At 41.8% G+C, this 26,024-nt stretch overlaps 1 protein-coding gene across 1 annotated transcript; it reads left to right on the top strand.

Moving 5' to 3' along the window:
• Nucleotides 1-8,491: 8,491 nt before the first annotated feature.
• On the top strand, nt 8,492-21,607 carry ATP6AP2 (ATPase H+ transporting accessory protein 2). Its single transcript, XM_075774070.1, has 9 exons — nt 8,492-8,656; nt 11,267-11,397; nt 13,717-13,845; nt 16,198-16,293; nt 16,494-16,631; nt 16,972-17,025; nt 19,007-19,156; nt 20,222-20,338; nt 21,203-21,607. The coding sequence occupies exons 1-9, from the start codon at nt 8,587-8,589 to the stop codon at nt 21,395-21,397; spliced, it is 1,080 nt and encodes a 359-aa protein (XP_075630185.1). The 5' UTR covers nt 8,492-8,586; the 3' UTR covers nt 21,398-21,607.
• The last annotated feature ends 4,417 nt before the right edge of the window (nt 21,608-26,024 follow it).

Here is a 26,024-nt window from a genome sequence, read left to right as displayed (position 1 = left end):
AGCTCAAAGCCATGACTAAAAGGGTGTAGGATGGATTTAAGGCCTTTCTAGAAGGTGCTCAGAACTTCTAGGAATGGCTGTATGTCAAGTGAAAACACAGTCTAACTTATTCTTTTAGCTTTTGGATGACTAAGGTACCAGCTTCAGTCTTTAACAAGAATTAGGAACAGAGATGTTTTAAGTGTTGTCAGCTAAAATGTGCTCAGCTCCCCACAGTGCAGCTTATGAGATTTTGCAGATTGTCTGCAAAATTTAGCCTGGTGCTACTGAAGGCAAGTTCCCCCCTAATAAGCTAATAAATTGTGGTGAATGACCTTCTTACCTCTTACGAAACCATGTAAGTGCAAACAAGTGGGATAGAATAACTTAAATTCTCCACTGACCCGGAAAGAAACAGTGAATGCCGATTTCACCCCAGTTCCCACCAAACATTTACATTTCCTTGTTCTGACTCAGTTTCTGTCATCCACTTCAGTGATACTCTTAGCCGCCGTTTCCTAGAAAGGCTGGGTAGTGGGACAGAGCAGGAACCTATAGAGGGGACGCCTAATAAAGCTCCCCGGAGGTTTTTGGTTTGAGTACGAGAACCTCTGCACCCAGAGAAAGGCTGCAGCCGTAGTTTTGCCCACCAGATGGTGCCAAAAGTGCTCACTAGCTAGGGATGCTTATTCGAAATACCTACCGCAGGTCCTTACGGCTAAAATTAGTCAGAAAAGTTGAATGAAAATGTAACGAACAAATCAACTACAATTCATATGAATCACACACGTATCTTAATTTCTCTCCACAATTTCAGGGAAAGACTGGGTTTCTTTCTCCCAGGTTTCCTTCCTCATTAGTGCTACAACCTCAATATACAGAAGTTGTGAACCTTTAATTATATCAAATATTCTTAAAACCATACTCTCCCCCTACTTTCAAGGCCATTAAAATAGCACATTAAAAATGTGTTTTGATTAAGATGACTTAATTAAAAGATAGTGATTAATGTGACTTTGAAACGACTAAAATTGTCATCTCTTCTGTGTGGATTACAGATGACCATCTTCCTTAGAACTGTTACATCAAAATTATATTCTTACCGGGCTTCAGTGCTGTATGCAGGAACAAAATTTTTGTAAAGTAAATTTCTAGAAGTCAGCTATGATCACTGAAGGCAGAGAGAACCCTCGGGGGCTGAGAAGGCAGCACAGGCTGAAGTCCAGGCAAGAAAGGCATGGTCCTTGCCTTTCCACTGATCTGCTGTAGGAGCTGGGGTGAGTCAGTCACCTCATTGATACTCTGATCCAGCCCCTCACACTATGTGGACTGCAAACTCCGCAGGATAGGGACCACCTTTTACAAAACACATGTACAGTGACACTCCCACCTCCAGTGAGCCCATAGGAGCTGGCGAAGTCATAAACAAGGCCATGGAGAGAACTGTTAGACAATGGCAAGAGTCTACAGGAGCTGCATCGCAAGATCACAATTTTGACATTGCGGCATTTGTACTGATACACAAAAAAGATGTATAATTCTCTTTATATGATGTGCATATAGAACCTAGCAAAAAAGAACCCTAAAATGGGCTTCTCATGTATATTTGGAGGCTTTAACTGTAGCTCAGTCCACAGATGAGAAAGCTAGCAATCCTCTTTAAGACCACAAAGTCAGCTATTGACTGACAGAAGCAAAAGAGAAAGGCACTTTTCCTTTCTTTCACAAAGAGGCATTTGCTTGCATGCGCAGCTTTTGCTTTACCTATTAAATTGTCTTTATTCCAACCCATGAGTTTTCTCACTTTTACTCTTCTGATTCTCTCCCCCATCACTCCACAGGGGGGAGTGAGCAAACAGCTGCGTGGTGCTCAGCTGCCGACTGGGGCAAAACCATGACAGTCCTTTTTGGTGCCCAACGTGGGGCTTGAAGGGTTTGAGATAATGACAGGTTTGACTGAAACGTGCCAGATCGAATTTATAGCTGTTATTGCTTTTAGCTATTAATTGGCAGGCTCCTGTGCTTGCCATGGAGCTTGCTTGCCTTATTAGAGTCTAGTGCTCGTTAGTGGCTGCTTTTTGCTTTCGCTGCTCTCTGTAGTGCTGTACTGCTGATCATCTGACTGTGCTGTGCCTGGGAACATTCTGATAACAGCGATGGTGATGCGCCTGGGCTGGCAGATGGCCAGGGCGTCGCTGCTGTTTCCATGCTGCTCTATTGGACAGGCTGGAAATCCTGTGTGAACTCGAGTCAAAGGGACTGTGACCTGTGGATGAGTCCACGTAGGAGCAGGACACCCCGAAGAGTCTGTGGCCGTGAATAAATCCACACCAGAGTGGGTACATCTCAAAGTGTCTGCGGCTGTGGTTATGTCTGTGCCACAGCAGGTATAGCTCTGAAGGGATTGTGGCCCAAGGAGAAGTCCATGCTGCAGCAGGTACACCTTGAAGCATCTGTGGCTGTGCATGAGGTCATGCTGGAGCACCTCAAAGTGTGTGGCCATGGATGAGCCCACAACAGAGCAGGTTTACTTCTGAAGGGACTCTGGCTGCGGGTAGGGCAACGCTGGAGCAGGTATATCTCTGAAGGCATTGTGCCCCACGGAGAAGGCCACCCTGGAACAGGTACACCTTGAAGTGACTGTGGCTGTGGGTAAGTCTATACCGCAGCAGCTATAGCCCTGGAGAGACTGTGGCTCATAGATAAGGCTCCACTTTGAGCAGGTACACCCCTAAGGGACTGCAGTCTGTGGGTAAGTCCAAGCTGGAGCAGGGGCAAGGGAAGGAGTTCACTGCAATGTTAAACCCAATGGTCTGGCCCAAAGAGAACAGGGGTGGAGATTATAATGGAAATACCTTTAAATTGTTGCAACCCATGATTGGAATTGACTGCTATAGGAATTACTATAGCAGGAACCACCTGAACCAATGGAGGACAAGCCTTACAAGAAGCAGCGCAAAGTGCAGCAGTGACCCGACCTGAGCTGGCTTGGGTGCCCAATAACTCCATGCATCACACCATCTCCCCTGTACTGAGAGACCTATAACAGATGGAGCTCAAAGTCATGGGCTAAATGAACTTGGTGGACATTTGTGGAAATTTTACAGACATTTTACAGGGGTGGTCCAGCGTTCCCAGACTAAGGGGATGATATCTGTGTATTATATCAAAGGATGGGAAGGGGACTCGTGGTTAATAAAGTTGTATTGGATAGTGTGGTATCTGAGCATGATGTAAATGGTATGGAATAAGGGGTAGGCAATGTGCTGGTTTTGGCTGGGATAGAGTTTTCTTCATAGTAGCTGGTATGGGGCTGGGTTTTGGATTTGGGCAGAGAACAGTGTTGGTAGCACAGGGATGTTTTTGTTATCCCTGAGCAGTGCTCACACAGAGCCAAGGCCTTTGCTGCTTCTCACCCCACCCCACCAGCGAGCAGGCTGGGGGTACACAAGGAATTGGGAGGGGACACAGCTGGGACAGCTGACCCCAACTGACCCAAGGGATATTCCATACCATATGACGTCATGCTCAGCATGTAAAGGGGAAGAAGAAGGAAGGGGGGGACATTCAGAGTGATGGCATTTGTCTTCCCAAGTCCCCGTTAGGCGTGATGGGGCCCTGCTTTCCTGGGGATGGCTGAACACCTGCCTGCCCATGGGAAGTGGGGAATGAATTCCTTGCTTTGCTTTGCTGGCGCGCGCGGCTTTTGCTTCACCTATTAAACTGTCTGTATCTCAACCCACAAGTTCTCCCACTTTCACTCTTCCAGTTCTCTCCCCTATCCCACTAGGGAGGAGTGAGTGAGTGGCTGCGTGGGGCTTCACAGCTGGCTGGGGTTAAACCATGACGAGAGGGCAGCACTTACATGTTGCTTATGATTTGAGTCTTCATGACATTGGCTCTGACACAGCCTAAGATTTAGCTGAATGACAAATTGGGGTTTTTTTATTCTTTTCTTCTTGTTCTCAGGGGTTTTTTTTTCAGTAATTTAGAAATTATTTGAGCTGCCTTTGATTAGCTTAGCCTTGGTGTTCACAGCTGCAGGAACAACAACTGTTTCTGCTTACATACATAGAGTCTGCTAACAGGGACAGGAGAGCTGAGACCACAAAGCAATTCAGCGGCAGGGACTAACAACTTTTCATGCAAGATCTGTCCGTCAGTTGCAACCAGTATAAATTGCCAGACCAGGCACAACCATCTCCAGTCTCACCTTCCAGTCTCCCACTATGTAAGCAGCCCCAAAACTAACTGCCTGACAGAGAGACTTTCAAACTTGTCCTGTTCCCCCACCACACCAGGACAGAAAGTGTCCAACTAACCATATGGCATTAATCACATGTTCCACTAGTGTGTCAAGGTCAGAAAGCACCACAAAAAACAGTGTCTTCTCAATTTTATTTTGAAAGCTTACGTTTAGCTTCTGTGCATAAATTTTCTCTGAGACTGTAAAGCTTAATACCAAAGGGGATATTTCTCACCCCATGTGCTTCTGGACCAGGCAACTCCAAATGGTACCTGGCACTGGGATTTCATTCTTTCCCATAGGATATGACTGGCCTGGTGTCTGCAGCAGCTAGGCATATATTCGCCAGTTAAAGCACCATTTTGGAAATAATGGTTAAGACAATTACTTCTGCTAACAACTACACTAAATTTAGTAGTGATACAATGAAACCAAATGATAACACAGTAGTCCGGTGCAGACAAATGGTTGGCTCTTTGAGTTAGCCTTTTCCTCATACTCCCTCTTCTACTATCATTTCATCTTCAACGCTGTTTGTACAGACAGGGCTCTAGGCAAAGGCAGCATCCAAACACCACATGAGCAATTCCTGCCGAAGACATTTTTGCACAGCACACTACTAAAAGAGCCAGTGAATACTGGTATTTTGCCTACAGCTGGCACTTTGATTTTGTGACTGCTACTAGCAGTATATGGCTTTATAAAAATTATTTCTGACCTAATGTGCATGTTGTCTCATTTTTTTTTTTTCTTGCCCTGAGCGGAAGCTCAGAATGAAATCAGTTTAATAGAATAATTTTACTGCGTGTAGATTTTGTCACAAGTATTGCTTACAGTATTACAAAACTCAGTCTCTTCAAAGCACAGCTGGGATCTAAATTAAGCCTAGAGAAAATAGCTAGAACTCTGCCAGCCTGTAAAGTGATGGCATTATTCTCTTATACTGGGCTGCATTGACATACAGATATACCCAGTGGGCACTGAAAACCAGTGCACAGAGTTAGTGAGACTTGACTGTTTCATAATAAAATTTATTGCTTCTATTTATTATTTTCCCAAAGAAAAAACCAAGATGAGAAGAGGAAAACATAAGAGAAGACAGAGTTCTTCACAAACCATGTTTCTATTGTGATTTCAAGAAGAAAAGCAATTCAAGTAGCAGAGAGGGAAAATAAGAATATCCAAATGCAGAACTCTTGATTTTTCTTCTATTTCTAGAATTAAATTACAGTATTGCCAGCACCAAGAGTTCAGAAAAAAAGGGAAATGTGAACCCTAAAGTCTCAAAAATACAATTCCTTCTGCAAATATGAAAAAATAAGATGATACTCTTTGGTTGTAGCATGGCTTCCAGACAGAATGCTTTATGGAAAACAGTGTCAAGATAATCATAACAAAATTTGAAATGATTGCTAACATACATAGATACAAAACACAGAGAGAGTAACAGATGTAAGAGAAACAACTTCTTTAAAATAGTCTTATTCACCCTGCCCCCTTCTTTTACACATCACATTTCTAAGAAATCCTTGATTTAGATGAAGGGAGAAACTTCTTCCCTCACACTCTCCTTTCCCTGCTCTGCACTTTCTACTACATTCCCATCTAAAACATCATTACATCCACTTAATGTGCTTTGAGCCACCCTTCTTACCTTATTTCTGTAAACATTTTGGGTGTAGACACCAAGGGGGGGCACGGGGACAGGGACTAAGGGGGACAATGCAGCTCTACAGCTGCTACTGTGAGAAGGCAACCCAGTGTATACCCATCTTGGATGTCCTGTGATCACCTACTTCAGACTACAAGCATCTTGATGCAGTTACCATGTTTTCCAAATAGGTAAAACTTTGTGAAATTATGCTAAAATGTACACAGTAAGCAAGAGCACACTACACTTGCCAAGTAAAGCACCCAAGAGCCAGTAAATGCCAAAAAATAAGGTAACCCACATAACCTTAATCCAGAACCCACGGGCATACACGTTGCTGTATCATTGTCAGCTTACAAGATAGCATTTTTTTAAAAATATCAACCTGCCTTGCTCAGTGCACAAACCAGGCTGGGCTCATTGAAAAAGCAATCATTCAGTATCTTTGTTGTTCAGCGATCCAGGCCTTGTTTCCTGTATGCTCTTCTAATCCTGTTCTGAAGGCAGAAGAGCCCATAGGAAAACAAGTATTTTGATCATACTCTTTGCTACAGTATCCAGGTAACCTCTCAAACATTTATTTGCATTTATTTTACAAAAACTGTTATGTAGTGCTGGTTTTGTGATGCACAATACAGAGTAAAGAATAAGTGAGTATTAATTTGAAGTGCTCATAACTTGCCCGGCTGCTGAATTTGAGAGTACGCTACACATTTGGCATGCTTTTCATATTCAAAGTATAGTTTCCACCTGACAACAGTGGGAGCAGTAGCTCCTGTTCATTTATGCAAATCATCTCACAGACAAGGAATAGACTGTTATTGCCACCTATGAAAAGCTGGGTGTAAGTGTTTTGCCCATTGTCACACTCTATCATGTGGCAGATGCAGCCATAGAAGTTTAGTGTCTTAAATACTGTTCAACTGTTGTACACACACGTCCATTTTACTACCTGCCATTCCCCAACTTATTAACTGATTCTCCTAGACACAGCTCCCTTTTTGGTACAGAAATGTTGCTCAAGCAGATTTTTCAAAGTATTTCTATAGTTGGGTGGAATTTCTAAATACATGGCAGAATAGCTCTGGTCAGATAGCTGTATGGCCAGTAATCTCTGGCATGTTCAGCACATAAATACAGTCTTACCATGTGGATGCGACACAGTTGCTGTGTTCCAGCAAAGCAGATGAGATACTCCCTAGCACTGCTGGATTTCCTGTGAACACACACACACACACACATTGCTTTCTGATGGATCCAGGAGAGAAATAAGACAGTCTTACTTACAGGATGTTCTCCACAATGAAATGGAGGTCTTAACCTCCCATACTACGTGACAATTCACTCTCAAAGCCCAGTTTTCTCTGCCTCAATTTGCATAGTCTCATCAAGACCCCCGAGCCTTGTAAGTGTACAAAGGCCCCAAGAAATACTCGCAACTTGATTGTTCATGGCCTATTGCTGGAATACTACACATGCACTGAACAGCACGCACCCAGCTGCCTGCTTCTGTTACAAGCAAGAACAGCTGAAGTGAGATGAGCACAGCTGGGGCAGGGAGTACATATGTTGCTGTAACTGTTCTCAGCAACAAACCTTCAGGGAAATAGGCAGGGATTTTCCAGACACACACTTCATCTTGGCCCCTCTTCTTCACCAGCTTAATAAACACTCACCAGCTTAATGGGCCCAATCAAGACCTTTGAAGGCTGCTTCTCCCATAAATATCCAAACCACAAACTATGCGGAGGTGCCCAACTCACTGATTTAGCTCCTTTGCTTGCCTTTCAGGGAAGTGCTCAGGCTGTTGACAAGCATAAACACACAAACTTACTATTTCAAACCCCATTGAAGAGAGAAACAAAAAAGAAAACCAACAACTGGCACCCTTCCCCCCTGAAACAAGCCCCCTCACTAGAGGGACTAGCCCTCTTGCCCCAACATGGATGCTTGTCCGCCCCTCTGTGCCTCCTCAGGTACACCAGCTGCACTGCCAGATGGGCACACGGAAGAACTTGGACGCCTAGTGCTGCCACTGAGGGCAAAGGTCTAGGTCTAGGTCTAGATCTGGGTCTGGATCTAAGTCTGGGTCTAGGTCTGGGTCCACCCTCACAGCCAGAGGACACCGCACTACACAGGTGGGAAGAGGGTGGAGCGGGCGCCCTTATCGCTGAATGGTGCACTTTACTGTCAATCAGCGCTCCTTCCCGCCCCCCCCCCCCCCCCGCCGAGGGTGCCCGATCTAACCGTGCCTCCGTCGTACGCCATCGCGTACGCAGCGGTGGGAGGGGCAAGGCCCCGATCCCTCGCACTCCGATTGGCAGAATCAGTCGTCAACTCACCCCGACGAAACTCCGCCTCCTCACTGCTCCCCTCTGAATTCACGGTGCGGAGAGGAAAATGGTGCAGAGATCTCTCACGATCTGATTGGCCAAGTGGAAACACCACTCAAGTTAAGACTCCGCCTCCCCAGCGTTACGGCGTCTCAGCTGACCGGTCAACCCCGTGACAGGATTGGGGTGGGCTTCACTGGCGAATGGTCAGTTCCGTCAGTCACTCCTACAGAGTCCCGCCCAGTCGCCCTGAGTCTCACTGCAGATTGGCTGCAGCAGTTGTCCGTCAGCGCTCCCTAGTAGGCGGGGCGCTTGGCATTCTCTGTCCGACGGTGCGGCCCGGTGTCTTCCCGGCGGTGTCTCGCAGCGCGGCGGACATGGGGGGTCGCGACGGGGTTGCCTGGGCCCTGGAGGTGACGGTGCTGGTGGTATCGGCTTGTTTCGCCGGTGAGCGAGGGGGGTCGAGCTAGCAGAGGGGAGCGCTGGCCTGGCCACCTGCCGCGGGGGGCGGGGAGGGCTGCGGAGCCGCTGCGGAGGGACGTTGCGGGGGAAGGGACGGCCGCGCGCCTCGGCGAGCCCGGCCGCAGCGGTGGGAAAGGGGGGCGCGAGCGATTGGGGAGGGGGAAGGGAGGCGCGCGAGCCTTGCTGGGCGGGGGCTGGGGCGCCCTCGGAGGGCGAGAGCCGCGGGTAGCCCCGGGGCTGCTCCCACCCGTGGGCAGCGCTTGGGGGTGTCCGCGTGTCTGTGCGTGTCCACCAGCTTCAGGACGGAGTGGGGGGAGCGGGGGCTGCCCCTTGAGCACCGGCTGTACTCTCCCTGCCGCTCCCCGCCCAGCCCGGCTCCTCTGGGCACTGCCGGGAGCCTTCCCTCTCCCTTCTCAGCTAAGGGCCGTGTGGAGCGTTGTATGGATACGCGTCGTCTTATTGCCGTGTACGAATTTTCATGTTGTGCCGAGCTGCTTTTGTGATCGTTGGAGGCTTTCTGTCGTTTGTTGTGAGTCAGGCTTGTGATCTGCACTTAAGGCTTCCAGGCCCCATAAATAGTTTTCACTCAGTATGCCTTCGTTCTTCTGTCCCGGCTCATAAAGGTTTTTGAGAGCTGAAGTTCTTCCGAGGTACAACTTCTGTAAGGTAGAAGTTTGATTAAGTTTTCTGTAGGTGGGTGGATAACAGTATATAGGATGAATTGCACCTCAGAATTTACTCTCTAGACTTCACTGTGTGGCCCGGTGGGGTATTGTGGTCAAGCAGTTATAGCATGCCTGAGGAAAAGACTTGTGTTCAAATTCAGTTTTGCTCATTAAGACCTTGAACAAGTCTGGCAAGGCAAATTTGGGTAAAAAGGGTAATGCTCCAACTTCATTCACCTAAGCCAACTTGTCCTAAGTAGGCCAACTTGTCCTAAATAGCCTTGTGGAGAGCAGCAATGTGAAATCCTACAGGCTGAGCAAAAATATTTATAGCAATTTTGTAAATTCCTTCCTAAGCAAATTGGTCTGGAAACATTTCTGTCCTTCAAAATGCAGGTTCATACACCATTAAAATTAATAGCAGGCCATCCAATGAACACACATCAATTTAAATCAGAAATTGCTTAAATCTGCTACATACGTATCTGTTGGTTTGGCCTGTTTCCTTCCTTTGCCACCCTTCCCCGACCTGCATCGCAGTACTTTGTTCCTTTAGTATGTTTATTGTAATACAGCTCAGGTTTACTGTCAACATTTGTATGCATGATCATGATCTAGGCTTTAAAACAGCATCTTCAAGGTCAGATTGGTTAAATTAATGCTAGGGAAGAGTATAACTGCACAACGCATCAGTTTACTATTGCATTATTTTTGTAAATAGCCTTTCGATTTGCAGATGGAAAACTGGAAAACTATGTTATATAGCTGCTTGGATTGGCAACTAATTTTCAGTGATCGTATGAGTAAATATATATGTATTTTAGAAGGCTATCTTATTCACTGAATTTTGGAGTATGTAGTCAGACTGATTATATAATTAGAACTTAAACTTAGATGACCTGCAAATATTTATTGTTCTTGGTTTTTCTCCAGTCTTGTATCAGATTAGTTTTCTGGTAGAAATCTACACAGATTGCTCATTGGTGGGGATACTTCTGAAGTTTTGCATTGTGCATGTTACTGCTTATATACACCAAATGCATTTCAAAATTTATTTAGACAAATGTTTATGTACACAGTATTGCAGTTATCCTTAAGTAACTTTAAAAACAGGAAGCTAGACTGAAATAAGGCCATCTCTTTTTTTCATGGACTCCTCTCTGCCTTTATTACACAATAAATTACTGTCATCATACAGATTACAAATAATGTTTTTCATGAACTTTGCTATTCAAGGTAATGGGGAAAAAGAGGGAAGGAGGGATCGCAAATGAGTGAAAACCCAACATGAGGAGTATTGCAGATTGTGGCTTCACACAATCAGCTTAGGTCCAGTACTGCATCTGAGGAAGAAAAATGTCTCACAACGTCATGTGGTTGAGAAGGCAGAGCAGAGACACCGGAGCTGTTCTGCAGAAGCCAGATTGTTCCTGGCAGTGCTCTGTTTAAGCCAGCACTGACAAACTCTGCTGATCCTCCTGGCTCTGGGTTCAGTGGCTCAGGCAGTTGTCTGCATGGAGAGAGGTGTTATGCCAAGCAGTCCCGGAAGCAACCAGAGCCATGTTGGTGCATAGCTGCTTGTGAGCCAACAGGGTTTTGGAGTCTGCCTGGCTCTACTGAGAGTTAGCTTTACCAGGTCTGAGCTGTAAAACCACTCACAACCTTCTAGTGAGCACGCAGAAGTATACTGTGCTGTTGCTTGACTAATCGTCCTGCTTTTGTTAATGTAGATTTGTCAATCCTTAGTCATTGCTGTATAGAAACCTTATTTTGTATTCCAGAGTGTTAAAACGATCGGTTCTCATTACTTGTTTTACATAAATTGATAGGTATGAGAGCAGTGAGGAATAAGGAATCTTATACACTCATTTTTCTGTGATGTAAGGGAAAGACTGTAAAAACTCTTGACAGCTTTTTTGTTTGTTTTTAGGTGTATGCGGTGATGAATTTAGCGTCTTACGATCACCTCAGTCAGTTGTTTTTCGAGATGGAAGTTGGCCCATTCCTGGCGAGCGGATCCCGGATGTAGCTGCACTATCCATGGGCTTTTCTGTTGAAGATGTATGTTTCAGGTCTTGATTTTGAAACACCTCTAAAACTACAGACCTGCTCACTTAACATGCAAATCTGTGCTGGAATATATAAAATATCATCCTGTTTGTCTTGAGGAATGCATGACTTGTCAGTGTGGTTTCCAAGCATAGAGCTCTATCAGTCACATGAGCAGCAAAAGGCTGTGCTAGCCGGCTAATTTGAATCATCAGCTACAGAAGGAAGCAAGCCTGTGGAGTCTGTACGGTGATGTTCTTCAGTTCCTCTGAGACCCAAATATGTGCTGTATTCCCCCCCTCAGTCCATAGTCACATACTGAGAATCTGTGGAAACTGTTGTCACTTCTTGCTTACGAGTGATCTGTAGGGCTCTGCTCTTGGGTACTCTGAAGACTGTGAGAAATGGTTTGGCTAGGCAGGCATTTTGTCAGGTCAGCAAGCTTGTCTGCTGACCATAGTTAATAAGAATAAATAAACTGAATAATCAGGAAGTAATCCAAAGACTTGAAAACCTAATTTGTGGTAGTGTTTCCCAAATTAGGTTTGGTTTTTGAACATAACTTTAGTGATGTTTAAAGTGAGGTACATGAGTAGGAGCCCTTTGATTCCATCTTGTCTACTGAATTTTTTGCTGGGCTTCAGCAGGGATGAGTGGCTGCTGAAGCACTATTGGAAAGCTTAATAGCCAGGCTTCTCTAGCAGTGGCTGTGTACAGCCAGATAGTCAAAGCTACAAGCTGGGATATTCTCACAGTGCTGGTGAGGGAGGCCAATTCCCATTTCTTCCATACTGCAGCTAAGCAAGAGGTCTGATAAAGTCTGGTTTGAATGCAGGTCTGTTTAGCCTGTGTTGTGGAATTTGTCTGAAAATATCTTGCTGCCAATGAATTATTCTTTTTTTGTCATTAAACTAGTAACAGAAGTTCTTATAAGCAGTATACCTAAGAAATGTATTTTGATTATTTTATCAAGGCAAAACCAATACATCAGATGGTATTTGGTGCATTGCATGTAAAGACGCTCAGCAAAACAGGAGGTTTGGCCCATTTCCTACACTTGACTTTTGGCATACTGGTCATCTGGAGGTATAACATGGTTGTCATGGAAAAAAAGTGTTTCAGTATTCACGCTCTGCCTTTGCCAAAGTTTGGAATTGGTTTGCTCTGATGGGTCCGTAGCACCCTTCTCTATTACTATTACTTCAAATCCTAGAAGCAGGCAGGGAAGGAAACGTTTAAATTACTCTATTCAGTTAAGCCCTGAAATTAAGTTATCAGCATTGTCACTAAGGCAGAGATCACTGTGTAGGCAGCTTCCAACCCTGGTATGGAGAATACTGCAGGGCTCAACACTCATTTTGCGATTTACCTCAAGGCTGTAGTCTAGGCACATAAACTGACAGTGCAGTAGGTATGCTGTAGAGAATTTAGAATTCTTATTGCATTACATAGGGGATTCTCAAAAACAGTCATTCAATATTCTTCCCTTGTTAAGGCAAAATAAAACTGAACCCCTTTTTTGTCTCTGATGATGCTTTAAAAGGTTTTTCTTTTGTTTCTTTTTAGTGATACAGATCATAATGTCAATGACATCTAATTCTAAAATCTAAATTGGTTTCCTAAAACTTAAACAAGCAGTTATGTCTTTTACACAAATGGAGAAATCTGTTTTAATTAATTCAAAATAGTTTAATTTCTATTTTGTGCCTGAATAAACCAGGCAGGTAGTCTTCACTGTGTTCTTACTGATATATAACTGTAGTAAGCTTCTAAGGAATCTTTTTATGTTTCTATGCAAATTTGTAAGTTTTGTATCAGTAGGCTGTTGGTATGATTGACACTCTCCTCCCCTTTTTCCCCCTTATTCTTTCTGGTACTGAAAATACCAAGATGTTAGTGTTTTAATGTGCCTAAACCTGTTTCTATGGTGTTTTGCAAAAGGGTTTGTTTGGGGTTTTTTATTTTGTGGTTTGGTTGTTTTTTTTTTTTTAAATTCAGCCTTCAATGATTAAATTAGAAATATCACAGTCTGAATGTAATGATGGGAAATAACTCTTGATATATCCAATATGTCTAATGCTTTCGCAGTGTAGACTTCGCTATGAAGTTACTGGCAGCTTTTAAACTAACAGTTTCTTCATGGTTAACTTGAGACAGCATTATTCGAGATGAAAGCATTCTAGTATTAACTTAATTCCCCATGAAATTTCCAGTAGGCCGTCCTGCACAGAGATATTAACATGATAGTAAGTTATTTTGTTGTAACGATGGGGGAGGGCTTGTCTCTTTCTCCCTGTGAAATACAAGGGTTTTTTTACTATTTTGCAATAGGACCTTTCCTGGCCTGGGCTTGCAGTGGGTGATCTGTTTCACAGACCACGAGCTACTGTGTTGGTAACAGTGAAAGGAGTAGACAAGCTGGCGTTGCCTGTGAAAGGGGTTTCTTACCCTATTGAGAATGTGAGTATCTGCATTTGGAACTGTCACATGATTTCTGTGACTCCTGTGATCTAATGAGAAGTACGTGACTCTCTACTATAGTCCTTGACATTCACTTATTTCTTACTTCACTTGAAGTTCACATACCCACCCTAGAATAATGGATCAGGCTGCATAGATAAATAATCCAGTCACACTCCTGTACAAGGTGGGAGGCCTTTAAGATCACGCAGGGCCTCCTGTGTTGGGTTCAGTAACATGTTTGACCAAACCATGTTCTCCTTGAAAGGCATCTAGTTTTAGTATGTTTGTACTGAAAGGCAGAGAATCCACTGCTTCCCATGTTAACTTACTGATTTGTAGTGAGAATTAATTTTTTTTGCTTCAGCTGTGTGTAACAGCATTTTATATGATGTTGATTCTTTGATGTACTGTATCACCCTCTAAGCAGTCTTTACTACCAAGTACTTTACCATGAAATTTAGCACTTTGAGACACCATTCAATTATATTGTATCAAAAAGAAAACAACAAACAACATTACATTTACCTGTCACTGTCAGTCTTTGCTGAGACTCTTTTCTCACACTTGTCACAGCATCACAGAATCATTTAGGTTGGAAATGACCTCTTGAAATCATCTACTCCAACTCCCTGATCAAGCAGGGTCAGCTAGAGCAGGCTGTCCAGGACTGTGGCCAGTTGAGTGTCTCCATAGATGGAGACTCCACAACCTCTCTGGCCAAGCTGTGCCAGTAATTAACCACTCTTACAGTAAAAAAACCCTCTGTTCTTGTGTTCAGATAGAATTTCCTGTTCTTAAATTTACACCCGTTGCTTCTTCTCCTGTCATAGGATTTTGTCCACATACCTCTTAACAGGAGCACAGTGACTTACAAGCTATTGGTAACTGTGCAGTGTCTACTCACTTCTCCTTTATAAATACATTAAATACATTGTCTGCTTTAATCCATTTTGCTGCAGTATTGGACCAGTTCTTCATGTTGTTTGAAGAGCATGCACCCACAAACCCTTTTCAAATAAGTTGTTTTTCAGGTTGTTTTTCTGCTTCTGCCTATCTTGGAAAACTTTGTTTTGCACCAGTTTACCATGCATTTTGGCTCTGTGCGAATGCTGTGCTCCTGTTAAGAACTATTATTTATCATGTTATTATTTCAGTCGAACTGTGGAATCATCAGTGACAATGTTGAATAGTGTTTTGTTTAATATTGACACCCTATTGCACACCCCAAGAAGACGTGATGATTTCCCTATGAAATTACTTTTACAGCTATCAGGCAGTCTTTTTATCTATTCTAAAATATCAGCGTTTAATTGGAATGTTATGTGGTTTTACATTGAACTTGAGTCAAATTCAGCTTAACACTGATCTGCTTTCACATCAGCTTTCAGGCACAGCTCATTAATTCGGGCACAGTTACACGCTGGCATTCCTGAAATGGTATCTGGACCAAAACTGATTTAGGATTCTCTGTACCTGATCATGTAGGCATTGCGAGCTTGTGGAAACCTTAAATTTACTTGAAGCCTTCAGTGATGTTTACATTTGTAACTTTGATAAAGTTCTGATGTGTATATATGCATATTTTCTTTGTTTCCCATTAATAGGAATTAATATTCCTAAGCTTTAATTGCTTTAGTTAACTGCTGCAATGGCTTCAAATGAACTGCCCCAAATATATGCTGGCAAAGTACTGGTTCTCTGATACTCAAGAAATTACTAAAATTTATTAGAAAAAGTTTTTATGCTCTTTAACTAGTGACCAGAAGTGTGCCATTCTGTTTCTTTTTAGGTGAAACTCAGAAGAAAGTCTTTAGAAAAACTAAGTTTTATTAGCTAGCCAGTGTTGGCACTATACTGTGCTAGGATTTCTTTTATTCTTAGTAATTTTTTTATATGGCCCTTTTCTATGGTGTTTCAGTAGTTGATCTTTCTACTGATATATTTTCAGTCATAAGTTTTCTGTGGTTCATAACTTTCCATTTGCACTAAGATTGGTTTCCCCTTTTTTATTGCTTCTGTATTTGTTGATCTTGCTTTACTGATAAACAAGGCTATATTCTTAGCTTAAGCAAGCCTCATAATTACACACTCATGGCTCCTTGGAGGTCTTAAAAGAATATTGTGTCCACCATATATACAAATAAATTATCTGTTCATAGATATACAGTTGATGTTTTGATTTGCACATAGGCTTCTATTATTTATTGTTTTCACTTTGGAGCTATGTATACTCTTTGCTCAAAAGGAGTTTGTCCTATTTTTCCAGACTTCTGTAGTTAAGCAAATTATCTCCTTTTATATTGTTAGGCACTGTTTTACCCAAAAATCTAACTAGACTTTGTCTTCCAGGCTGTTCCTTTCAGTCTTGACAGTGTTGCGAATGCTATTCATACTTTGTTCTCTGAGGAAACTCCTGTGGTCTTGCAGCTGGCCCCCAGTGAGGAAGTGAGTATTGCTTCACTTCTGATTCTAGATGCTCTAAATAGTAAACCTCTTTCCACTTGTGTGGCTGGAGCAAAACCAATTGATTATACAAAATATTTTGCGTTGGAGAGAGATTGCAAGTATGATTGATTATTAATGTGTGACTGGATAAAAACTAAACCCTAACCTCTGTTGTTATTAAACAATGGCTATTCCTGCAGAGAGTGTACATGGTGGGCAAGGCAAACTCCGTGTTTGAAGATCTTTCTGTCACGCTGCGCCAACTGCGAAACCGCTTATTCCAGGACAACTCCATTCTCAGCTCCCTTCCTCTCAACTCCCTCAGCAGAAACAATGAGGTAAAAAAACTTTAACCGGTGGGAACTTTTATGATTTTTTTTTTTTTCTAATATTCTTGGTTAGCTTGTGCTTTTTTTTTTTTCCCTCTTCTTTTTTCTTCCCTTGTTTTGCTTAGGAGAGCCCACTCTAATTTTTCCTAACTGAATTCTAAGAACTAAGTTTTAAGGGGTGTTTTTGTAAGTAACTTTATTGAAAGACTAATTTCCTTCTAGCATGTTCTGATGCGGTAACAGACATAACCTTTTATAAAATACTGAGACTTGCATCAAAATGAGACTTCCCTAACTTTGATTTTATCAGAGGAAATACCTGTCTCTTTCTTTCTGCCTCTTCCCCCAGGTTGACTTGCTTTTTCTGTCAGAGCTACAAGTCCTACATGATATTGCAAGCCTGGTAAGGTTTTTTGAAACACTTTCCCCATCTTATGTCACAGACTTCAGAGATCTCATTTAAAGGTAGAGATGCCATAGCCAGGATACTTGGCAATCAGCGATGGATATTCAAGTGCGTCATCAGTTGGTTGCATCAGTTTAAATAACGCATTCGCAAGCTATTTGTATCAGCCCTGACACTGGTGGAAGAAAATTACAACCTTTATCATCTGTAGTTTCTTTTGTATTGTGTTTGGTGAGAACAGGGGGGAGTTCTGAACTGTTGTTTCTTCATACCTAAAAACACAGAAGAATTTGCTGGGCATTTCCTTGTTTTGTTGCTTGAGAAGTATAGCGGTAGTTAAGTTCTTCGCCCTGTCCAACGTTTTACTTCAAAATATCATCATAACACTTTATCTGAAAAGACTGGAGAGACTTTTGTAGTTTGAATAGTGGTGGTGATAGAAATGTTCCAATGGAGGTGTGAGTTTTTAATTCTAATCTTTTTAAGCAAAAAGTTTCTTATCTTTTTACAAAGAAGCTACTTCGGGTTAAGGGTTTGTTTGGGGGTTTTTGGTGGGGTTTTTTTGTCCGTTAAGCTGCAGCCCTCAGCTACCTAAAGTGAAAGAAACAGTCATGAAGAACTTGGAAGTTCATACTAGGTGAAAGGCTGGTGGAGAAAAATGGGGCTCTTGAGAAAATGAGGTAGAACAACTTGGTTTTGTCTTGCAGATTAGAAATGCTGTAGTTAAAGTAGATGGGAAGGTAGGAACAGATTAAATTCTTTGCTTTCAGAGACTGTTCTCTTGTGCAGGCAAATGTCACTGCTGCAGCTTCATACTTGTGGAAGTGCAAGAATATCACTACTGTCCTTTGAGATAATTTGGATGATATTGGTTGGATTTTATGACAATGGAATGATACTCCTTAAGTAAACTACTTTTGTACACGGGCAACAGCAAGGTAGAAGTTGCAACCAGTTTTGCAAGGGGCAGCTTCAGCAGAGGGAATAGCAGTATCCAAGTACTGTAGTTATGTATTTTTTTTTCTCCAAACTTTATTTTTATGGCAATTACAGAACAAGGATTCTGATGTGAATAAGTATAGTGTTTCTTTTTAGTAGAGCTCTATATTACATATTGTCCTGGTTTCAGCTGAGAGGATTGATTTTTCTTCATAGTAGCTAGTGTGGGGATACGTTTTGGATTTGTGGTGGAGACAGCATTGATAATATAGAGATGTTTTTGTTCTATGGACTTATTGTTGAGCAGTGTTTACACGAGGCCAAGGCCTTTTCTGCTTCTTGCACTGCCCTGCCAGCGGGATGGCTGGGGGTGGACAAGAAGTTGGGAGGAGACACAGACAGGACAGGTGACCCAAACTGACCAAAGGGGTATTCCATACTATATGACGTCATGCTCAGTTTATAAGGAGCTTGGAGGAAGAGGGGGGGGGGGCGGCGGTGTTCGGAGCAATGGCGTTTGTCTTCCCAAGTCCCCGTTACGCGTGACAGAGCCCTGCTTTCCTGGAAATGGCTGAACACCTGCCTGCCTATGGGAAGTGGTGAATGAATTCCTTGCTTTGCTTTGCTTGTGCACGCGGCTTTTGCTTTACCTATTAAACTGTCTTTATCTCAACCCACGAGTTTTCTCACTTTAACTCTTCCAATTCTCTTCCCCATCCTGATGGCGGGGGGAGTGAACGAGCGGCTGCGTGGTACTCAGCTGCCGGCTGGGGTAAAACCATGACACATATATATAACCTCGTGTTAAGAATAGATGCTACATGATGATCATCTGCTTTCTTCTGTACAATAAGAAAAGAAATAATTGTGGACATCTTCTAGTTAAGTTGGCAAGAAATTCCACTTCCTAATCAGTATGGAATATGACTTTGGAAAGTGAGGCTGGATTAGTCTGAGCAAACTGATTTTGTGAAATGTGTTTTTAAAGTAACCTGTGTGTGAATTAATTTCTTTCTGCCCTCTCACTGGTGTGCCAAAGCTGTCTCGACACAAGCACTTAGCCAAAGATCACTCTCCTGACCTATATTCTCTGGAACTGGCTGGCTTGGAAGAGGTTGGAAAACGATATGGGGAAGACTCTCAGCAGTTCAAGGATGCTTCTCAAATTCTTGTAGACTCTTTGCAAAAGGTATGCTTTCTACCAAATGAACAAAACTCACAGGAATACTAAGTAAATAATTTTTTTGTGTTAGCTAGAAGAGAGTGAGTTTATTGACAGTCTTCTGCTTTGAATTGTCACTTAGTGATGGCTTGACTGATGCTTGTTTTTGTTGTTTGGTTTTTAAAATGCAATTGCTCAGTTATAAAATTGAATGCTACAATTTGTCACTCTGTGGCAATTGTTGACGTGATTCTATGATGCGTTAGATATTTTGGGTAAAGGAGTAGGAAGATACTGAAACCATATATCGACATGAGTTGATGTGTTTGTTTTTCCTAAATAAATATTTTGCATTTAAATCCACCATGTCTCACAAAAACTGGCTCTCAAAAATGTGGATACATCTTGAGCCCAGGGTACAATGGCTAGTTTCCCCTTGCCGACAAAGCTGTATAAATCTAAATTTCCAAGGCTCTAAAATAACTGTTGTTCATCTATTAATGTGCTCAAGAAAGTAATTCTTTAGCAGGTCTTATGTAATCATTACATAAAATCTTTGCTAAGACAGGTCACTTTTGAGAGTTTCAAAAGCATGATGGAAAAGTGTAAAAGCATGGATTTGCTAAGCCAAATAACTGCTATCTCTAAACTTTACTCTTTGGCCTATCTTCAGTTAAGCAAATATATTTAAATACTAGACATATTAGTCTTTGGACCAAATTAAAATATTTGGGTTCATAATTTCCCAGTGGAAGGTTGAGAACCTAAATATTTTGTTGACACTGACAAGCGTACAATGGTGATGGGCCTCTTACAAAAGGGATGAAAGAACCAGTTTTAGGCCAGAAAGCAGTCATAAGCCACAGTCTGCTAAACAGTGGTTGAGGGGTTTTAAAGAGATGTTGTAAACCAGGTGAAAGTTGGCACTTTCTTAGTGGAATTGTAAAAAAGTACACTACTTTAGAACTTTTCCAGAAGCTTCTTAATCCTGAAGCTGACATCTTGTGGGTTAGTACATCTTGCTAACAAAACTCTCCTTAATTCCTGGCTACAGTGTAGGTTTTAAATTAAATCACTTTTTTGCTTTTCCAGTTTGCAGATGAGATGTTTAATCTGTATAGTGGGAACGCAGTAGTAGAAGTGGTGGCTGTAAAGACATTTAATTCTCCCCTCACGAGGAAGACTCGTTCCATTCTCCAGTCTTCACAGGTAGTAGATGCACATTTTTCTATATCTCATTTATTGAAAGTGATCCAAACTGCATCACTTCTTCACTTGAGCGTAACTTTTTCTTTAAGGACTAGAATACTGACTATGATTTGGGCATGGGTGGCAAAGAGGTCAGCGTACCTGTCTTGATCTTCATTTAATCATATAGTAGTTTAGGTTGAAGAGGGCCTCTGGAGGTCATCTAGTCCAACCTACTGCTCAAAGCAGGATTAATTTAGGAGTTAGATCAGGCTGCTCATGTCCTTGTCCAGCCAAGTTCTTAAAGTCAATGGCTGAAAGTCCCACAGCCTCTCTGGACACCTTGTTCCTAAGTCTTAACCACTTCCACTGTGAAAACTTTTTCCCTTAGGTCTTGTTAGGATTTGCATTTCTGCCATTTTCTCCCCAGTACAGTAGTGTGTGCAAGCCCTGCCTTCTGGGTGGGGAAAAATTGGTTTTCCTTGACTTGTTGCCTACACTCCGGATGCAGCCCAGGATGCAGTTGCTCTTCTGTCACTGCAGGGGCACACTTCTGACTCCTGTTCACCTTGTCCACCAGGACCTCCAGAGCTGCTGCCCAGCCGGTCAGTCCCCACCCTGTGCTGTCACCTGGGGTTATTCTGTCCCAGGTGCAGGGCTTTGCGTTCCTCCTCACTGAATTTCATGAGGCTTCTGTCAGCCCATTCCTTTGGATGCCATTAATGCCAGTCACATAATCGCTTTTGCATTTTGTGCTCTAGCATCAGAGTTGTCTGAACAAAAATGCATCTCTGTTATTCAGATTGCTCAGATTTTCGATGTAGTTGAAATGTGCTTTGTATGCAAGCTAACTTTAAAGTAATACACTTTTTTTTTTTATTACAGAGCGAAACAGAAAATCCATATAACCTTGCCTATCCATATAACTACAACTACTCTGTAATCTTCAACATTATTCTGTGGATGATGATAGGTCTTGCTTTAGCTGTGATAGTTATCTCCTACAACCTCTGGAACATGGATCCTGGGTACGACAGCATTATTTATAGGATGACAAATCAGAAGATAAGAATGGATTGAACTACACTGTATTTCAGTGCAAGGAAATGGTGAAGAGTAAGGTATCCTTTAAACTGTGTGGAAAAAAAAAAATTCTGACATGGTTAATTGTGGAATTTTTTTAAGGTGTATTTATTTCTAAGTATTTTTTTTCCCTCAAGCCTATTTTAAATGTTAGTAGTAGCACCAGATGGGATTTAGAAATTAAAATCTGCTTGTTTAAAAAAAAAACCCACCACAAATCAAAACCAATCCCCAAACTAATTGTTATTAAAGTCACATCATTCCATTTTTTTATCATGTAACATGAGTTTTTGAAATGCCCTGTACTGCCTGTGACTGTGTGCGAAACAGATAAATTGAAATATTGATAGCAACATGTTGTTTGAAACCTTTACACTGGAAGATTAGAAAATATAGCTAAATTGTTGTGTTGTATATTATGAACCAGTTGTAAATGTTTGATGTAAATATTTATAATGGCTATATGTAACTTCAGAGAGGATAGTTATTATTCTTTAGTAAAATACTAAATATAGAAATATTTCTACAAGACTATGATTCTAGTGGCACAAATGGCATTTTGATCTCAAGATGATGGCTCAGATGTTGAGCTGTAGACAGAAGGATCCTTTACCTAGAACTTTAATGATTTGGATGTAAATAACACTAGTGTGGCTGGTCTATACAGTGGAGAGTCTATAAGTATTGAAGTAGCGCCAGTCTGATCATGGTCTAACGTCACGTACAGTTGAAAGTTCCTATTATGATGCTTCATATTCTTTCCATTTGTGTTGATGTTATTTAAAAAAAAAACAGTTCTTTTTGATGATGAGTGGACCAACACTTGATTTAAATATACCTGGATTATAGTCCTGCTTCAACCATTCAATAAAACAAAGAACAGTTGTTCCTGAATGCATTTATTCTTTGCTCTTCATAGGTGTGGCTACTTCTACTTAATACTAGCTCAACTGAATAGAGTAGGTGCTGGCAGCCTCCTCTGTGTGAGCCTGTAACAGTTTAGTTCTGTCTTTCAAAAGCAAATGTTGGAAGATCACCTTGTATGGATTAATTTTCATAAACCATATAATGAGTGTTGTTAAAACAAGCTGTTAATCTGACTTGAATCTTTCTAGAACTACCTACGTTTTAGAAACTCATTTGTGCTTGTGGTAAAAGGAATTCTTCCAGACTACAGCAATATGAATGGAAACTACTTTTTTTCATCTTGTTGTCCTTTAATGTGCTTAACTTTTCCCTATTGCTAGGAGAGATTTGTTCAACTTCCAGAAAAGATCTGCTCATTGAATTAATTTGTCTCATTTACTGGGAATGTCAGATTTGGAAGGGTTGAAGTTGTTCATGTCTTGGAGATTCTGGACAATGCTTTGTGTTGAATTGAGTAACATACTGCAACTCTTTGCCCAAGTCCAGTTTAGTATATTTTACAATAATTTGAAATTACTTTTAATGGCACTTAAAGTTAAACTGCGTGATTAAGATCAATGGTTAGAACGGAAGAGTTGCACTGCCAGTTTCTCTGACAAGAATGTGTAGTCTAATTATTGAATGTTCTGTAACACTTGCAGTGTTTTGATGAGAATCAAATCCATCTGATGAACCTTTGCAACTTTTATTATGAAAACAATTAAAATACAGCTCTATCATCCCATTTGATAGACATGAACCCTAATGGTTTAAGTAAACTACTATGTGATAGTCTATATGTTGTTTTAAATTTCTTTGACTGTTTTGAGATCACTTACAGAAGACAATACCCCAGAACTTCAGCAGGAAGCATGATCTAGGGTAAGAAAGGGGGTAGTACATAAATAGTAGAATCTTTCCAACTAAACTATACCTTAAAAGAGTTATGTGTGTGGCAAGAGAAAGAATTACCACTATCGCATAGAGCAATTAAAATAGAGTAAGCCACTTCATGGGATTCTGCTTGTCCTAAACAATACCAAGAGGTTTAAAATGTTAAAATACTCTTTGAAAAACAATGCTGCAATATGTTCCCTGATATTTTTAAATCACTCTCTGAAACTTCTAATTGCTGATTTACAGTTGTTAAGAGAATTCATATAAGAAGACTTATTCCTTAAGGAGATGCTTAAGCTCCATTTCTGAGACTTGTATGCACTTTCTGGTCAGTTGCAACATCTTTGGTACAATGTACAGTGATTGCAAAATGTGCTAAGGTGACCCTATGTACTATTAGAAATGAGGAGCTCAGCTCTGACACAAGAATAAAGCTGTCGTAATTCATTTAAAGTAAATGGGAAGCATTGTTGTGACAGACTTTTTCTGAAGAACCTCTTGGAGAGGTTCTGTCACATGGAAGAACAGTATCTCTGGGCTAGAAATACACTATATGGTGATAGGCCAAGTGCTATAGTATCAGAAAGTTTGATCTCCTCTTTCACCTGCTTTATCAGCAATAAGTTACTCAGACTGCAGCTTTGTAGAGTGTGTTTCAGCAAGGCTTTTTAAGGAGGTAAGAAAAGGATTAAAACATGTTGCACATCTTCTGTCTAGTACTAGGACTCCCAATGCTTTTGCAAGATTAGGCTGTCTGGGCTGTGGGTTCTTTTTTTTAAACAAAGTGAAGTGTTGATTGCCTGAAAATTAGTCATGCTATAGACTTTTTGGTGAAGATTTACTTCAACTTGAGCTTTTTACTGGTCTATGTTGAATTAATGCATTCCTAGTTTACTTAATACAGGGATTTAATCAGATAAATAGTCCACTTCAGACACTGGTGCATAGTTTTACAGGAGCTAGTTGTTTAAAGTGACTGTATAATTAATTATAAGTCTTTAATGTCACATGCGAGGTATACCTAGGTAGCTATATTGTAATGTCTGAACCTGGCAGTATAGAGTTTGTTTAAATGCAGGACCTGTCCTTGAGATGGCCATCCTGTCAGCTCTGTTCCAGCTGCTTGCTGCTGCTGCAGGCTCTAATTTTACTTTTTAAAGCTAGTCTTAGACTACTTTTGAAGGGCATATTTGAATTCTCACTTCTGGTGTTAGTACCACATTTGTTCATTCTCATGGCTGTAGGCCCCCAGCTGATACTGAAGGTGCTTTTGAGCACTCTAATGTGCGCTATTTCTTAAATACCTGTTACTTTGTACAGCGCAAGCTACTTCTTGAACCACTCTAAAGCCGCTGTGCTTTAGTTTGGGCTAGGCGAGCAAGACACGTTATATTGTACAACAATGTTGGTCCTTAACTGCTAATCAAACAGGCAATTACCATACTGATCCCTGAGCCAGGAATACCCTTTCTGTACTTAGTATTCAGGTAATTAGAATGAAAGTGCTGTCAACACCATTAGACCTGCTATTGATAACTTTCTGTAAATTGAATCATCCCAAGAATATAAATTGTAAAAAAATAAAAAAGGTATGTGATATGGCAGAAATCATAGGTTTTGTGTACGCTTTTGTGAGGCCAAGTGAAAGAGGGGATGTAAGGAAAATACAGCCTGTATTGGGATCCTGTCTGCTTGAAGTGAGAAGGGCAGGAGAGTCACTATGCAGTATTCAGCAGCAAGCAACTTACAGCTGGGAAGGGCTTGATGCAGCGCTGTCTGTAGCATTTAGGATGTAACTGCTGCAGGAACTGGTGATCTAGTCACCAAAGAGAGATTTTTACTTGGGGAGCTTGGCCTTGGCAAAAAGAATGAGATGTATTTGATTTGGTGTGCTTCAGAGCTTAGTCATATATTGTCCAGTATTTGGATTGGGGAGTATCTAGAGCCCAGGTATCTGTTCTCATGAAGTGCTGACATTGGTGAAAAGGAGAGAATTTAGAGTCAGAATTAAAGCCTGAGCATTGCTTTTGATACTTAATTTGAAAAGAGAAAACAAGCCTGTCCTGGTTCTGGCAAGGATAGAGTTAATTTCCCAAGGAGCCAGGACAGGTGAGCCAAGCTGGCCGGGGGCTATTCCATACCATGTGACGTCATGCTCACCATAAAAGGGGGCTAGTCAGGCAGGGGCGGGTTCGGCGTGTTGGTGTGGCTCCGGGACGGGTCGAGCGTCTGGTCGGTCGTTGGATCGGTAAATCGTTCTCTGTTATCACCCATTGGGAACATCTGTTATCATCAGCACTGTTGTTGATTGTTTCCCTGTCCCTTGCTGTCCCAGTAAACTGCCCTTATCCCAACCCTCGAGGCTTTGCCGGTGTTTTTCCGTTCTCCTCCCCATCCCGCCGGGGGAGGAGTGAGCGAGCGGCGCGTGGCACTCAGCTACCGGCTGGGGCTAAACGACGTCAGTCCTTTTTGGCGCCCAACGTGGGGCTCGAGAGGTTGTGATAACGACAAGTCTGACCCAAGTGTGTTAAAACAAAGTTGTTCTAAGCATTTATAATGTTATTGAAACAGTCACTGGTCATAATGGTGTTCTGTTTGGTTACATGGCTCTGGTTTGTAAACCCGTGTTTACTCTATGCAATCCCTGCAGTGCTGTTTATCACCTCTGGGAGAGGGGTTCGTGTTCTCATGTCGTTGTATTGTGTGATAATGACTTATGATAAGATATCATCGACAGTCATGGGTCTGAGCTGGTATGTGTATGTAGCATTTCGGTCAGGCCCGTACCTCGGTCAATATCTTTCAGAATTGATTAATAATT

The sequence above is a fragment of the Balearica regulorum genome, chromosome 1 (assembly GCF_011004875.1).
Source record: "Balearica regulorum gibbericeps isolate bBalReg1 chromosome 1, bBalReg1.pri, whole genome shotgun sequence".
NCBI classification, from domain to species: Eukaryota; Metazoa; Chordata; class Aves; order Gruiformes; family Gruidae; genus Balearica; species Balearica regulorum.
This window is presented reverse-complemented; position numbering and strand designations above follow the sequence as displayed.